General features: G+C 45.0%; 1 protein-coding gene across 3 annotated transcripts in view; it reads right to left on the reverse strand.

Moving 5' to 3' along the window:
• Positions 1-11,518, reverse strand: part of LOC147616380 (F-box/LRR-repeat protein 4-like) — a 42,694-nt gene extending 31,176 nt beyond the window's left edge. The window contains exon 1 of one of the 3 annotated variants that reach the window (XM_086777447.1): positions 10,868-11,518. In XM_086777447.1, coding sequence (XP_086633573.1) covers positions 10,868-11,305 — 438 coding nt within the window. In that variant the 5' untranslated portion in view covers positions 11,306-11,518. Of the gene's footprint in view, positions 1-10,167 lie in introns of all 3 variants that reach the window. The other 2 variants (XM_086777445.1, XM_086777446.1) reach the window with 2 other exon arrangements.
• Positions 11,519-15,659: the final 4,141 nt, after the last annotated feature.

Raw genomic sequence — 15,659 nt, forward strand, 5'->3', positions numbered from 1 at the left:
TTGGTCACAATTAGAGTCAATTTGCAAGAAATTGGATGTCAAAATTTGGGGCTTTTGATGTAATTGTGCAATTGGGCATTCATACATGCTGTATGATGTGAGCAATCTCACATTCGGGCCAAAATTGCAAGAAATTGCAGTGCAAATCAAGGGGCTTTTGTGCCGATTGGGTTGATTTGCATGCAGGCACTCGCATTTGATACTTTGGGCAACGTGTTGATGCCTGTCAAGCACTCAATGTGCCTGTAAATCAAGGGGCTTTTATGTATTGGATGTATATGTGGCCAGGGGGAAGCATTGTGAAGACTCTGGATGCCTTCATGTGCGTTAATGTACCATGTATGATCAGAAATTGATCTTGAATCAAGGAGCTTTTCAAGATTTTATGCTTGTTGAGCTTGGCAAAGCAGCATGCAAGACTTTTATGCCTTGAATCCTCAGAAATCAACTTGCAGTCAAGGGGCTTTTGCCCAATTTCTGTTCGGGACTGTTGTATGCAATGATTGGGACTGTAAAAGTCTGATTTTCACTCATTTGGACAGCCAGGAGAGCATTTATTGTTGCTGTACTTGCTAGTACAGATTTGGTACAACTTTGTGCAAGTTTTGGCATGGCTGTACACTGATTTGAGTGAGGAAAAGGCTCATTTTCAGTTGTTGTACTTGCCGGTACAGATTTGGTACATCATTGTTGAGCACTTGGTACTGTCGTACAGTACTTTGGAAGGGGAACAGAGCACATTTAAGGTGCTGTCCTAAATCTGCAGCAGCCAGATTTTGGTGATTTCATCACATACAGTGGAAGTAGAGTTGCATTTGTGCTTCCGCAGTGGGAGATAAACTTTGGGAGAACAACTGTGAGCACTTTGTGTGCTTTTGGTGCAGTGTTTGCACATCTTGCAGGGAGTCAGACATTGACAGGTTGCATATTGCTATGGCAACCACAGGTGAGAGCTCTTCATTGCTTCACATCAAGAAGCTTGAAGGCTCACATAACTATGATATTTGGCAAACCCAGTGCTATAATGTGTTGCTCCAGAAGAAGCAGCACAAGCCTATCAAAGAAAGGGGCGTAATGCCCGCTTCTCTTACTGCTGAAGAGTGGGAAGATATGGATGTCCGATGAGCTAGCAAGATCCACCATCATGTTGTCTGTGTCAGACACTTTACTTTTCAGCATTCGTGAAGTAAACACAGCTTGGGGAATGTGGCAAAGATTGCAGGACTTGTATGCCCAGCAAAGTGCCTCAAGCAAAGTGTATTGGTTGAAGAAACTCATAGGTCTTCGGATGAAGGAAGGGGCGTCTATGGCAGCCCATCTAAATGAGTTTAATGGTATTGTCAACCAAGTTATAAATCAAAAGTTGGCAATGGACGATGAGTTCAAAGCCACCTTTCTCTTATGCACTTTGCCAGAGAGTTAGCAATTCGAATGCTATGCTGTCATATGCAGATGTTGAGGGTGCTCTCCTTCAAGAGGAGATGAACAGGAAAACCAACTCTGTTGGAAAGTCCAATGCAATGAATGCACGTGGGAGATCCCAGCAAAGGGGTAAAAGCCAAGAACGGGGAAGAAGCAAGTCCCGCTCCAAAAAGGACTTGGAATGCCATTATTGTGGCAAGAAGGGACACATCAAAAAGCAATGCTACAAATGGAAGAATGATCAAAAGGAAAAGGGCAAAGGAAAAGACAAAGACAAAGATGAAGCCAAAGATGCACACTATCAAGATGTGTTTTGTACGAAACCTGCATAAACTCGCTCTCTAAGCCAACAGTGTAAGTCAATGTGTCATATGGAGGTAACAGTAAGGATGAAGTCCTATTCACGTCTTCACTTGATGCCCATTCACTTCTTGCAGGAGATGGTCATGGTATGCACTCATGGATCATTGATTAAGGTGCCTCCTTTCATGTCACAGGTTGCAGAGACTTGTTTGTCAGGTATACTGCTGGCAATGAAGGAGTAGTTTATTTGGGTGACAACCATGCACGCAAGATTCTTGGCAGAGGTGATGTGAGGCTTGTGTTTTCAGATGGCTCACAGCTTATGCTCCATGATGTCAGGCATGTGCCTGAGATCAAGAAGAACCTGCTTTCTACTGGACAGCTTGATGATGCTGATTATGTTACCACATTTGGTCGTGGAAAGTGGAAGATTAGTAAGGGCTCACGGTTATTGCCAGAGGCTCTAAGGTGGACACTCTTTACTTCATGCATGCAGGTGTTTGTCACCATGCTAATGTAAATGCAACCGAGCTGCCGGAAATCTCTATCTGGCATAGCCGGTTGGGACACATGAGTGTCAAAGGAATGGAGCAATTGTCTCGTTTTGGTTACTTGCCTTCTCTAAAGTTTTCAAGTTTTCAGTTTTGTGAGCATTGTATATATGGCAGGCAACTCCACTGCCCCCACAAGAAAGCTCTTGGACAGAAAGATGCTCAGTTACAGCTTGTGCATACAGATGTATGTGAGATGCCTCAGCTTTCTTTGGGAGGGGCAAAATATTTTGTCTTTTATTGATGATGCCACACGCAAGGTGTGGGTCTATCCTCTTTGTTTGAAGAGTGATACATTCTCAGTGTTTGAGAAGTTTGTTGCTCTTGTTGAGAATCAAACTGGCAAAACACTGAAGGCTTTGCGTTCCGACAATGGTGGAGAGTATATGTCCAACCAGTTTCAGGACTTTTGTGATGCTAAAGGCATCAAGAGGGAGCTCTCTACTCCTTATGATCCTCCACAAAACGGGACAGCAGAGAGGATGAACAGGACCATTCAGGAGAAGGTCCGTTCTATGTTGTCACATGCTGCGTTACCTCATGGTTTTTGAGCTGAAGCTGTTATGACAGCCGTTCATCTTATAAACAGGTCACCTAACGTGAGGCTTGGTGGGAAAGTGCCAGAGGAAGTATGGGCAAGGAAGCCTCCGTCATACAAGCACTTGAGAGTGTTTGGTTGCGTTGCGTACGTGCACATACGTAGGGAAATGCGCACCAAACTTGATCCTAAGTCTCACAAATGCATATTCCTAGGATATGGTGACAGAGGTGAAATGGGGTATAGACTTTGGGATCCAGTGAATAGAAAGATTATACGCAGTAATGATGTCATTTTTGATGAAACATGCATGTATAAGGAGCCTGCAAGGCAACAGGAGCCTGGCAGAGTCATCTTTGATGATGATAGACATCATGGACAATAACCAAGGGCTGTAAATCAGCCATTACAGCAGCAAAACCAGCCCTTAAATGGTGCTGAAAATGGTCCAAATGGACAGCCAGAGATGGCAGAAGATATCCCTATGGATATACCACAGTTAGAGGAGATACCGGGCATGATATTTCAACCTTGTGGCATGGAACAGGAGCCACCAATAGGTGATATGCAGGCTGGACAGCAACCTGCAAATGATGGTCATTGGGTACGGAGGTCCACAAGACCCTCCAGAGCACCTGACAGGTTTGTTCCAGGGGTTGACTACTTGATGCTTACTGACTGTGGGGAGCCCTCATGTTATAAGGAGGCTTTACAGGGGGCAGACAAGGCTCTTTGGGAGCGTGCTATGAAGTCAGAGATGGATTCTCTGCACAAAAATGGAACATGGAAGTTGGTGCATTTGCCTACAGGCAAGAAGGTTTTGCCATGCAAGTGGGTTTACAGGCTCAAAGTTGCACCTGATGCAAAGCCAAGATACAAAGCCAGGTTAGTGGCTAAGGGCTTCAAGCAGGAATATGGTGTGGACTTTGATGAGATCTTCTCTCCAGTGGTCAAAATGACCACACTTAGAGCTGTGTTAGCTTTGGTTGCACATGATGATCTGGATTTGATTCAGATGGATGTGAAGACTGCTTTTCTTCACGGTGATCTCCATGAGGAGATATATATGCAACAGCCAGAGGGTTATGCAGTGAATGGAAAGGAGAAGCTTGTATGCAAGCTGAAAAAGAGTCTTTATGGGCTCAAACAGGCACCAAGGGAATGGTATCATAAATTTGATACATTCATGAAATCCCAGGATTTCAGAAGGAGTGACATAGATCACTGCTTATACACCAAGAAAGCTTTGGATGGCAGTCTATTGATCCTCATCTTATATGTTGATGATATGTTGATTGCCAGGAAATCTCGTAAAGAGATGGATGCCTTGAAGAAGAGGCTGCATCAAACCTTTGATATGAAGGATTTAGGTGATGCAAACCACATTTTGGGTATGCGGATACTTCGGGACAGAAATCAGCATGTGTTGTATTTGTCTCAGAAGGAATACATTGGCAAAGTTTTGCAGAGGTTCAATATGAACGGGGGGAAGAAGACTAGTACTCCTTTGCCTCCATATGTGAAACTCAGTGCTATGGACAGCCCACAGTCGGATAGAGACAGGGCTGATATGGCCAAGATTCCGTATGCTTCAGCTTGTGGCAGTCTCATGTATGCCATGGTTGCCGGACATTGCATTTGCAGTGGGAGTGGTTTCTAGATACATGGCCAAACCTGGCAAGAAGCATTGGGAAGCAGTGAAAGGTGTCATGAGATACCTGAAGGGCACACAGGATATGTGCATATGCTTTGGCAAACACGATGCATTAGTGCATGGTTACACGGATTCGGATTATGCCGGTCATCCAGATAACCGGAAGTCTACTACCGCTTATGTGTTTACATTCACAAGAGGTGCTGTGTAATGGATATCCAGGATGCAGAAGTGCACTGCCTTATCTACTACAGAGGCCGAGTATATTGCAGCCACAGAGGCTTGCAAGGAGGCATTATGGCTATCTCGGTTAGTGGTTGATTTGGGCTATACAGGGGATATTCCATTGTTGCATTGTGACAGTCAGAGTGCCATCCAGTTGGCAAAGAACCCTGTCTTTCATGCAAAGACGAAGCATGTGGATGTGAAGTATCACTTCATCAAAGAGATGATAGAGAACAAGCAAATTCAGCTTGTTAAGATTCATACGGATGACAACCCGGCTGATCTGTTTACAAAGAGTTTGCCTCCAGAGCGATTTGTTCATTGCAAACACTTGATGGGCATTGGATGAGGCCAGTTTCAGCCTTGATATGGCCTTGTATATTATCATGTATATGCTGATTTTTTCTTTTCCTTCATTTAAGGGCACTTTGCCTTTAAGTGGGAGGTTGTTGGGATAAAGGCACTATGCCCACCCTTATAGTGTGTACTAGCCCGTAAGTTATAGTACATAGTACACTTAGTACTTTTAATGTACTACACTTAGTACTTTTAATGTACTAAGTGCACTATGTGTACTAGTGCAATATACATGTGTGATAGGGGAGTCACACACTCATTCCAATGAGTTGATTTATCCCCACATATGTCTCTCTCTCTCTCTCTTTTTCTCTCTGTGTATGTCTCCCACATGAAACCCTAACCCTAATTCTCCCATTCAAGGTTCAGGATGCCAAGGAGCTTCATGCCACCTGTACTGAGGCCAAAACTCGTGTCACCCTATGGGAGGCCAAGACTCGTGTCACCCTATTGGTATTTTAGGGTTAGGGTTCAGCTATAGTGGCTAAAACAATGGAGCGACCATTGAGTGAAAGAGAGTACAAGACAATGATTGCACAAAACTCAAGTACTATATTGATGTGATTGTTATGATCTCAAAGTACAAGGCGTGAGTACAGTTTTATAGCCCATGGGACTTCTCTTTTGACTAAGTCACACTCACATGGAGCTGACACATGGCACAACCGCTGACATCATTGCTTAGATCAAACCACAAAATATCTAGATATTATGTGCACCTCTAAGAGGTGATTCACACACAAACACGCAAAAACTTACTAAGAGGTTGTTTACATGTCAACAACATTTGTATTGGGATTTAAGGCTTGCTTTCAACACCCTCCTCAAGCATTATCCTCTACATACGTCCTTGGATTAATCTAAGCGAGGCTTTCTTTCGCCTCAAGGATGCCATTATGAGTGGACCAATATTAGTTATTCAAGACTTGCAAAAACCTTTCCATGTGGAGTGTGGCACATCAAGAAGTTGCACTGGGGTTGTCCTAAATCAAGAGGGAGTCGGATCTTGTCGTAGCTTATGAAAGCCACTGTTTGCATGATGCCAGGCTTTCTTTGGGCATCTATGAGGAGGAGTTGTTGACTGTAATTCATGCCTTGACCATTTGGAAACACTACCTTTGGGGCTGACTTTATGGTCAAGACAGATCCTCAAAGCCTAAGGTACTTCCTGACGCAAACAAAGCTTTCGGAGAAGCATATGAGGATGGCAAACTTCTTGTCCATGTTTCATTTTCAGATTATGCACACTCCAAGAAAGAAGAATGTGGTGGCAGATGCGTTGTCCAGAAGGCCATATGGGGCTGCAGTGTCGCTTGCCTCACATGGAGACTTGTCTGCCATGTGTGAATTGTACCATACATATGCTGATTTTGGGCATATATGGACTGATTTAGTGGCTGGACATGTACATGCCTCTTATGTGATCAAAGAGAGGTATCCCATGAAGGATAACTCCCTATTCTGTTGTGTCAAACATCAGACAAAAGGTCATTGATGAGTGAAATGCTCCTCCGTATACAGGACAAAGTGGTATCATACCTACTACACGCATGATTAAGCGCTATTTCTTTTGGTCAAGTATGTGCAAGGATATTGAGGCATATGTACATGCATGTATTACATGCCAAAAGGCCAAGTTTGACAGACAAAAGGCTCCAAGTTTGCTTCAATCGTTGCCTATTCCCTCGCAACCATGAGAAAGCATTGCAATGGACGTTATCATGGATTTGCCTCATACTCAATGAGACAATGATACTATTTGGATCATTGTTGACAAGTTTAGCAAGCACGAACACTTCTTGCCGATCAAAAAGACCATTAAACCTGAGCGTATGGTCAAGATATTTGTGACACACCATGGTATGCCTAATTCCATTGTGGGGGATAGAGATCCCAGGACTAGGAGTCTCTTTTGGAGAGCCCTATTGACAATATGGACACTAAGCTGGACCTTTCGTCGGTTTTTCATCCCCGAACGGATAGGCAAAGTGAGCAATTGTGTTGTCGTATGCATGCGCATGGACATGCTTGATCCCAGGATAATCCCTGGTGGCCAACAGCTTAAACAAACAATTTAGGGTATGCGCAAGGAACAGGAGGATACCAAAATGGATCCCCATGGATTAGGACTAGATTGGCCAGGATTGCGAAGCATTGGTCGGTAGCTTTAATGGCATTTAATGTTCATTAGAGCTGGACAACTACGTCGGCCAGTATGATTGGGTTTCCAAAGGCGTATATAAGGCTTTGCCAAGAATCTTTTTAGTCATTTGACACCTCACCAATTTTAGGTCACAAAAGATAGGTAGGATAGGGTTTTCCACCTTTCTAGGGTATGCCTACGACTGCCATAACCATGTACCTTTTTGTACTATATGAATATACTTAAAATACCTCTCTCTCTCTCTCTCTCTCTCTCTCTCTCTCTCTCTCTCTCTCTCTCCCCTCTTTGCATTTTGCATGTTTCTATGAAAGGTGTTTAGGGCTGAAAGAAGATACAGAGCTTTCGCAAATTAACATATGTTGAATCTCAACGCTATGTTGCAGATCAGAAAACAGCTTGGGAGAAGTATCTACCGCTGGTAGAGTCTGCATCCAGCACAGTGCATGCATCCATGGAAAAGACCCTGTTTGAGATTCTATATGGCAAAGTGATATTGCCACCCATCCTACGCACTAAGGGTGAGATCTGTGCAAGATACAAGTATGTCAGAGCATAGTTAGCACGGAACGTCGTTCCGCCTTCCTGGAACGCCGTTCCGGGCGAAGGCACGTTCCCGGAACGTCGGGACGTTTTGCAGAAAAAATAAAAAAATAAAAAAAAATAAGAAAAATGGTGTTTTGCTTGCAGAAATGTATGTTCATGTCTTGGAGGAGCAAATATTATGAAGCATATTTGGCTATCCGTATACAAAAAGTTACATTTTTTTGTGTCATATGCTGACATGTCATATGACGTGGCGTTCCGCGACGTTCCCGATCCGCTCCCGTTCCCGTTCCCGCTCCCGTTCTAGCATCCGACGTTCCCGGAACGTTCCCGTTCCGCGGTAACTATGTGTCAGAGACCTTGATGTTGCCTTTGCACAGGTGCAGACAGCCATTGCTTGTTCATAGAATAAGCGTAAGAGGGCTATCGACAAGCATAGAAGAGAGGTGGACGTCAAAGAATATGATTGGGTATTGTTGAAATTTGAGAAAGCAAGACTCTATAAGAGACTAGGAAAGGAGGGAGCATGCCCTAAGCTCTCATCATTGGAGGTTTTGCAATGCCTTTCATGTGAGTCTATTGCGGAAGTATGTGGGGCCAGAGCTAGAAGAGCCCGTCATAGAAGAGCCGCCAAAGGTTGATGAGCTAGAGAAAGTTCTTCAACCTCGGCAAATTGTGTTTCACAAGGAGAGAAAGCTACTTGCTAGTAAGCTTTCCAAGCGATACCTTGTGAACTTCAAGAACTACTTGCCTTTCGGCGCAAAATGGGTTGATGAAGACTACTACAAAGATTACCCACAGCTTCTTTAAGCATGTTTGGAGGCTTTTCAGAGTTGACGACAACTATTTAGAAGCCGGGTGGGATGTCACCATTTGGCTGCCCAAGTGACTCTCCCCTATTTCGTGCCAAGGTACGGGAGGCCAGGGAGCTTTGTGGCACCTGTACTGAGGCCAAGACTCATGTCACCTATGGAAGGCCAAGACTCGTATCACCTACAACCAAGAGGCTAGGCTATTGTAAAGGTTTTATACCCTTGTTGGTCACATTCAAGTTTGGGCACCAGCCAGTGCTTTGTGGCACCTGTACTGAGGCCAAGACTCATGTCACCTATGGAAGGCCAAGACTCGTATCACCTACAACCAAGAGGCTAGGCTATTGTAAAGGTTTTATACCCTTGTTGTTCACATTCAAGTTTGGGCACCAGCCACTGGCTGGTGCCCGGGTCCCAAGGGACCCATGTATGGGCAGCCCAACCTGTGGGCACCCTTTTGACCAGGTAAACACACATAAGTGTGTGTGCACTAATAGGAGGTGCCCACCTTGGTTTGAGGTGGGCTGTGCCATGTGGCACACAAGGGTTGGACCCCTCCACCTCCAGTCCACCATCCATGCACACGACTCTCTCTCTCTCTCTTGCTTGGACATTTTGGTGAAGGCGCATCACTCCCTGCTCCTGCATCTGAAAATCGACACGCTCAAGTGCTCCCCCTTGTTGCCATGCAGATGCCGACTGCAGCTGTACAGTACTTGCTGTGCTGATGGCCCCTACTGTACTTGCTGTACCCAACTGCTGAACTGTACCTGACTGTTGTACAGTACTTGCAATACCCGACTGCTGTTCAGTCCACTGTACATGTTGTACTTGCAGGAAACCCTACTGTACCTGCTGTACTTGCATATACCTAGATGAATCTAGGAACATGTCCAAATTCACCTTTAAGGAACGTGCATGTTATATACTCATGGTAGTCAACCCACAAGACTATATAACTATCAACTCCATTATGCATAGTATGGACTAGATACTACGACATTCCCACTAACGTCAGTGCCCAATAGTGGGTGTAGAACTCTGTATCAAGATATGCTCTCACACACGCACTCCACACACTCACACACACACATAAGAGCATATATTTACACAAAGCCCTTGGTACTGAGTTTCTGTCAAACCTCCGGAGATACACCAACTGCTGTACATGCTGAAACCCACTGTGCCTGCTGTACTAACAGTAGTACTTGCTGCACCAACTGCTCTACTTGCTGAAAACCTACTGTACCTGCTGTACTTACAGTAGTACTTGCTGCTCCAGCAGTTGTACTAGCCGTACCATCTTTACCTCTTGCACCGACTGTACATCTTCTTGGTTAAAATCTGGGAGATTGCCTTTAGGGATTACCTTTTGTAGAGAGAAAACAATAAATTGTATTTCTCTTCATCGTACATAATACAAGGAGTAGTGTAGGTTACTTGAAAGTGCTTGTGTGTTGAAGTCTTCCGTTGTTCATTCCATCTCTTCACACTTGCAGTGCACCAGTAGTCTTTAAAAAAGAATACTTAGAATTGGAAACAGCCACATTACTCTACAATGTTGACCTTCATTATTAATTTTTGAGAATGGAGAGTACCTGTTCGAAATGAAAAGCATCACATTAGGTCCAGGATGGTCTACCGAACAAGCTAAAACCACTCGATGTTGCATCTGCTCTCCATGCCCTCTAGTAAGCTTGCAGGTAAGTATCTCCGCAAATTCTTATCTAAACCAAGATATTCTAGGCTATGGCAGCTAGAAGCTATTGCCTCCACATCACTACTGCGTATGTTGCAGCATGCAGTCAGAGTGAGAGCCCGCACACTAGAAAAACCTTGTAATGACATTCCTGTTATCAAATCACAGCCGGAAAGCACCAGCTCTCTAAGGCCGGTGCAGTTGGCTCCGATGGCAAGGATGGAAGAGTCAGAAATGTTTGGAAGCCAGGACAGATTCAAGCTCTGAAGAGATGTCAAGGAAGCTAGGGCAATTGTGCCAGTGTCTGTGATGTGCAAACCACATTTGGCAAGATAAAGACCTTGCAGAGCCATCATGTGTTGCAAGAGAGCCACCCCTTCATCAGTCAATCGACTACATTCACAGAGGTCGAGCTTTCTGAGCGTAAAAGCCGTCTTGCCATATGCAAGAAAACGAAGTCCAGCATCAGTAACCTTCTTACAACCCTTAAGGATCAGAACCTGTAAAGAATCAGCCTCGGCCATGACTTCAAGGGCTTCATTTGTGATTCTCTCACATCTAGCCAGATCAAGGTGTGTGAGGTGGATGCAACGCCATACCAGGGAGGAGACACCACGGTTGCCAACACCTTGTCGCCATCTCAGGTTCACATGCTGGAGACTCTTACAAGAGGCGGCGATGACGGCGATGCCGTCATCGCCGATGGCGTCATACTCATATTCTTCAGAAAAGTTAAGATCGACAAGGTCCCTGGACTTAATGATGCTGAGGTTGAGGGTTTGGAGGGCGGGGCATGTGCGGGCAATGAGGGCGAGGTCAGGGTTACAGAGGCCGCGGCCGGCTTCGAGCGAGACGAGGAAAGGGAAGCGGGGCAGGAAGCTCGGGAGCAAAAGAGGGTCCAAAATGCGCAGGGCAGTGCGGGTTGCGCCTTCCACGCGGAGCCATTGCCTGCATACCTGAGCACATGCCTTCCTGTCAACTCTGCTCGTGATCCTGCGCAGGATTAGGGCAAGCTCGTCGTCGCTCAGGCGGTCCATGGGGGCATCGTGTGAAGCGGCATAAGAAAAATTAGGGTTACAATAAGCTTCTCTCTGATGATAAAGTTGGGGCTGGAGAGGAGGAGGAGGAGGAGGAGCGGGAGCGGGAGCGGGAGCGGTGTCTCGTGATGAGTCTCGGCCTCGAGAGGCTGCAAGATGCAACCGTCACAGACCAGGCGTAGTTCACATTGTCCGTCGGCAGCGTAAGAGCCCCGTCCCACAGACCTCCAAGGACTTTCTGTTAAAGGTGTCCCACGCATAAGGTTGAAAGCATTCCGGCAGTCGCACACGGTAGTTCTTTTGAATTAACAGTGCCAAATTTGAAGAATTTTCCTGAAAACAAGACTCCTAGGATTAAGGTCAAGACTTCTTGCCCGTGACTTTAGCACAATGTTGCAAAGCCTCAGACTTTCGAAGCCATCAGTAGCACTACGAAGATTTCGCAAGAAAATATGGAAAAGGTCTCTGCTTCCTGTATTTAGCAAAAAAGTTCAAGCTACTAATGTTGTTGTAGCTCTGTGGGACGGGGCTCTAAGGTACGTCCCCCCAATGGCTTGCTCAATTAAAACGGCATTAATAGGGGCCTACAATGAGTGAATAATGTAAAGCATTAATTATGGTAATGTAAAACATTTGCAATTACAAAAATTAAATGCTTTTGTATAGACTCTCTCTCATCAACCGTCCTCTCTCTCTCTTATGAGTGTGTCTAAGTAACTATATCATGTCATTTCACTTGTACCTCACTCATTCTCATCAATCTACATTGAGTGTTGTGCTTCTCTCCATCTCTACGGGGATGGGCACAGAGCGGGTTTCTCCGAGCGGGTTTTTTTCAAGCAGTCTCTCTCTCTCTCTCTCTACCCATGTCTTCTCTTTCTTCTCCCCTCCTCCAAGCCCAGCTCCTCCCCCCACCCCCCCAACCCAGCCCAGTCTCTCCCCCCCATGATCTCCCTCCCCCTCCAACCCCTTGCAACCAACACACTCTCCCTCTACACACTTTATCTATCTCCCTCTCTTTCTCTTCCTCCTTCAACACGCACCCTCATGCTCTCTCCACCTCTTTCTATCCCTCTCCCTCTCTCTCTCATTGCCACCGTATTCTCTCTCCCCCTATCTAGCCCTCTCCCTCTCTTTCTCCATGCCCTCCCTACCTCTCTCTCTTTCTCCCTCTACACACTCTATCTCTCTCCCTCTCTTTCTCTTCCTCCTTCAACACGCACCTTCATGCTCTCTCCACCTCTATCTATCCCTCTCTCTCTCTCTCTCTCTCTCTCTCATTGTCACCGTGCACTCTCTCCCCCTATCTAGCCCTCTCCCTCCCTCTCTCTCCATGCCCTCCCTCCCTCTCTCTCGCTCTCTCTTTCTCCCTCTACACACTCTATCTCTCTCCCTCTCTTTCTCATCCTCCTTCAACACGCACCCTCATGCTCTCTCCACCTCTGTTTATCCCTCTCCCTCCCTCCCTCCCTCCCTCTCTCTTTCTCCCTTTATACACACTCTCTCTCGCTCCCTCTCTTTCTCTTTCTCCTTCAACATGTACCCTCATGCTCTCTCCACCTCTGTCTATTCCTCTCCCTCTCTCTCTCTCTCTCATTGCCACCATACACTCTCTCCCCCTGTCTAGCACTCTTCCTCTCTCTCTCCATGCCCTCCCTCCCTCCCTTTTTCTCTTTCTCCCTCTCTCACTATCCCTCTCTCACTCTTCCTCTATACACTCTCTCTCCCTCTACACTCTCTCTCCCTCTCCCTCTACACACAATTCTCTCTTATCTCTCTATTTCTCTTCGTCCTTCAACACGCACCCTCATGATGTCTCCACCTCTAAATAAGTTAAGAAAAACTCCATACAAACGAGAGTTCTCTAACTAACCAAAAGAGCAAATCCACACATTTACATATTCTTTTTGCCCATGATTACTCTCCTTTATTCAATTAACGGGCAACACTACATGGTCTACTTCCAGCACTACTAAACTAGGTGTTCTTCTCTTTCACTACCTTCCCAAGCTCCTCTATTTATCTATGTCCCTCTCTATATGCATATTCAAATTCACAACTTTAAGGAGAGGAGAGATATTGCAGGAAAAAAATGAACTATACCATACTTGCTCTTTTTCTTTGTAAAAGAACAATTCCATACAAACAAGAGTTCTTTAACCAGAAAGTGCAAATTTATAACTTTAAGGAGAGGACTAAAATTGAAGGAAGAAAAAACAAATGATAGCATACTTGCTCAAAGAAATTCATGTACACAATGAAGTTCATAAGAAAAAGTCCATACAAACGAGAGTGCTCTAACTAACCAAAACGAGCAAATCCCCACACATAGATATTCTAGTTGGCTTGATTATTCTCCTTTATTCAATTAATGGTCAACACTACATGGTCTACTTGCACCACTACTAAACTAGGTGTCCTTCTCTTTCAAACGTACCATCTTCATTGATATACATCTCCATTTTCAAACGTACCATCTTCATTGAGTTTCTTCCATAGCTTTGGCGCTTCTAGACCTTGTTGCATGCACTTAAATTTTTCACGTTCAGACTCCTCTCTCTCTCTCTGACTTACACCAACAGCTTAGACAAGACCTTGGTGAAGGCTTCTTTCATGTTCGTCTCATAATGTTGCTGGAGGTATACATGTTGATGAAAAACAGGTAGAGGGAGAGGAGACACACACACACAGGAGCAAACCCTAATGTATATTGCAAACCCTAACCATAGAGGGAAGCCATCTCCCTTCTCACACAATGCATGAAGCCATAATCCATAATACACAACACACACTATGTGTTGTGTCCACACACAGCTAACCCTAGCTAATGTCCACACACTATGACTAGCTGGACGTGGTCATTTATGTCTCACACATGCTGCTACCTAACATGCCAGCACATGGTGCAGCTGGCACAAGCTGACATCGAGCTTGAATCTCAACAGCCCCTCTCGAGCTCATGATGTACTGCCATAGATGAAGATGTAGATGAGCTTGGGCTATCAAAGCTCTCAACAGCCCCTCTCAAGCTCATGATGTACTGCCATAGATGTAGATGAGCTTGGGCTATCAAAGCTCTCAACACTCCCCCTCAAGCTCATCCCACGTACTCCCAACATAGTATGGAAGTACTCAAACTTCTCCCTGCTAAGTGGCTTTGTAAAGATGTCGGCCACCTGCTCTTCAGTCTTCACATACTGCAAATACACTGTACCATCTAGCACTTTCTCTCTGACAAAGTGATAGTGGACCTCTATGTGTTTGGTCCGCATATGAAAAACTGGATTCTTGGCCAACTGTATGATGCTCATGTTGTCACAATGAATGACAACCTTGCCATCAATAGGCTCACCCAAATCAGCCAAGAGACTCTTTAACCATACTCCTTCACATGTAGCAATGGCTGCACCCCTGTATTCAGCCTCTGTACTAGATAAAGCAACAGTAGGTTGCTTCTTGCTACTCCAACTCACCACGGCACTTCCAAGTGTAAAGGCATAACCACTAGTAGACCTCCTGTCATATGAGTTATCTGCCCAATCTGCATCTGTGTAGCCATGTATATCCAAGCCTTTACCATGCTCATAAAGAAGACCATAATGTGCAATGGTCTTTACATATCGCATAATGCGTCTCAGTGCATCCAAATGAGGTTTTCTGGGGCTCTGCATAAATTGACTTACTAGCCCCACAGCATAACTGATATCCGGGCGTGTGATAGTCATGTAAATAAGACTGCCAACATCTTTCTATACATAGATGGATCATCCAACTCTTCACCAAAATCAACCCGCAACTTCACATTCTGCTCCAAAGGTGTACTCATTGGCTTACACCCTGTCATCCCATATTTTGCCAACATATCCTATGCATATTGGCGTTGCACTAACCATGTACCTGCATGGTCTTTGATCACTTCAATTCTAAGAAAGTATCTTAATTCACCTAAGTCTTTCATGTTAAATTGCCCACTCAATGCCTTCTTGACATGCATAACATCTGTAGCATGATCTCTTGTGACAATCAAGTCATCCACATAGATGACAAGTAGGACAATCCCATGATCTGTTTTCTTCACATAGAGTGAAGAATCTGCGTAGAAACCTGAAATCCAAGGGAGATAAGATATCGGCTCATCTTATCACTCCAAGCACGAGGTGCTTGCTTCAACCCATATAAAGCTTTCTTTAATCTGCATACATGAGTGGGATACCTTGGGTGTACATATCCTTCTGGCTGTGCCATATAAACTTCTTCTTGTAGATCACCATTAAGAAATGCATTTTTCACATCCATTTGATGTATTTCCCAACCATTTGCTGTTGCAGCCATAGCAATGACTGCTCTCACTGTT

Source organism: Cibotium barometz, chromosome 38, assembly GCF_041138505.1.
Source record: "Cibotium barometz isolate CiBa-2024 chromosome 38, ASM4113850v1, whole genome shotgun sequence".
Taxonomy (NCBI): domain Eukaryota; kingdom Viridiplantae; phylum Streptophyta; class Polypodiopsida; order Cyatheales; family Cibotiaceae; genus Cibotium; species Cibotium barometz.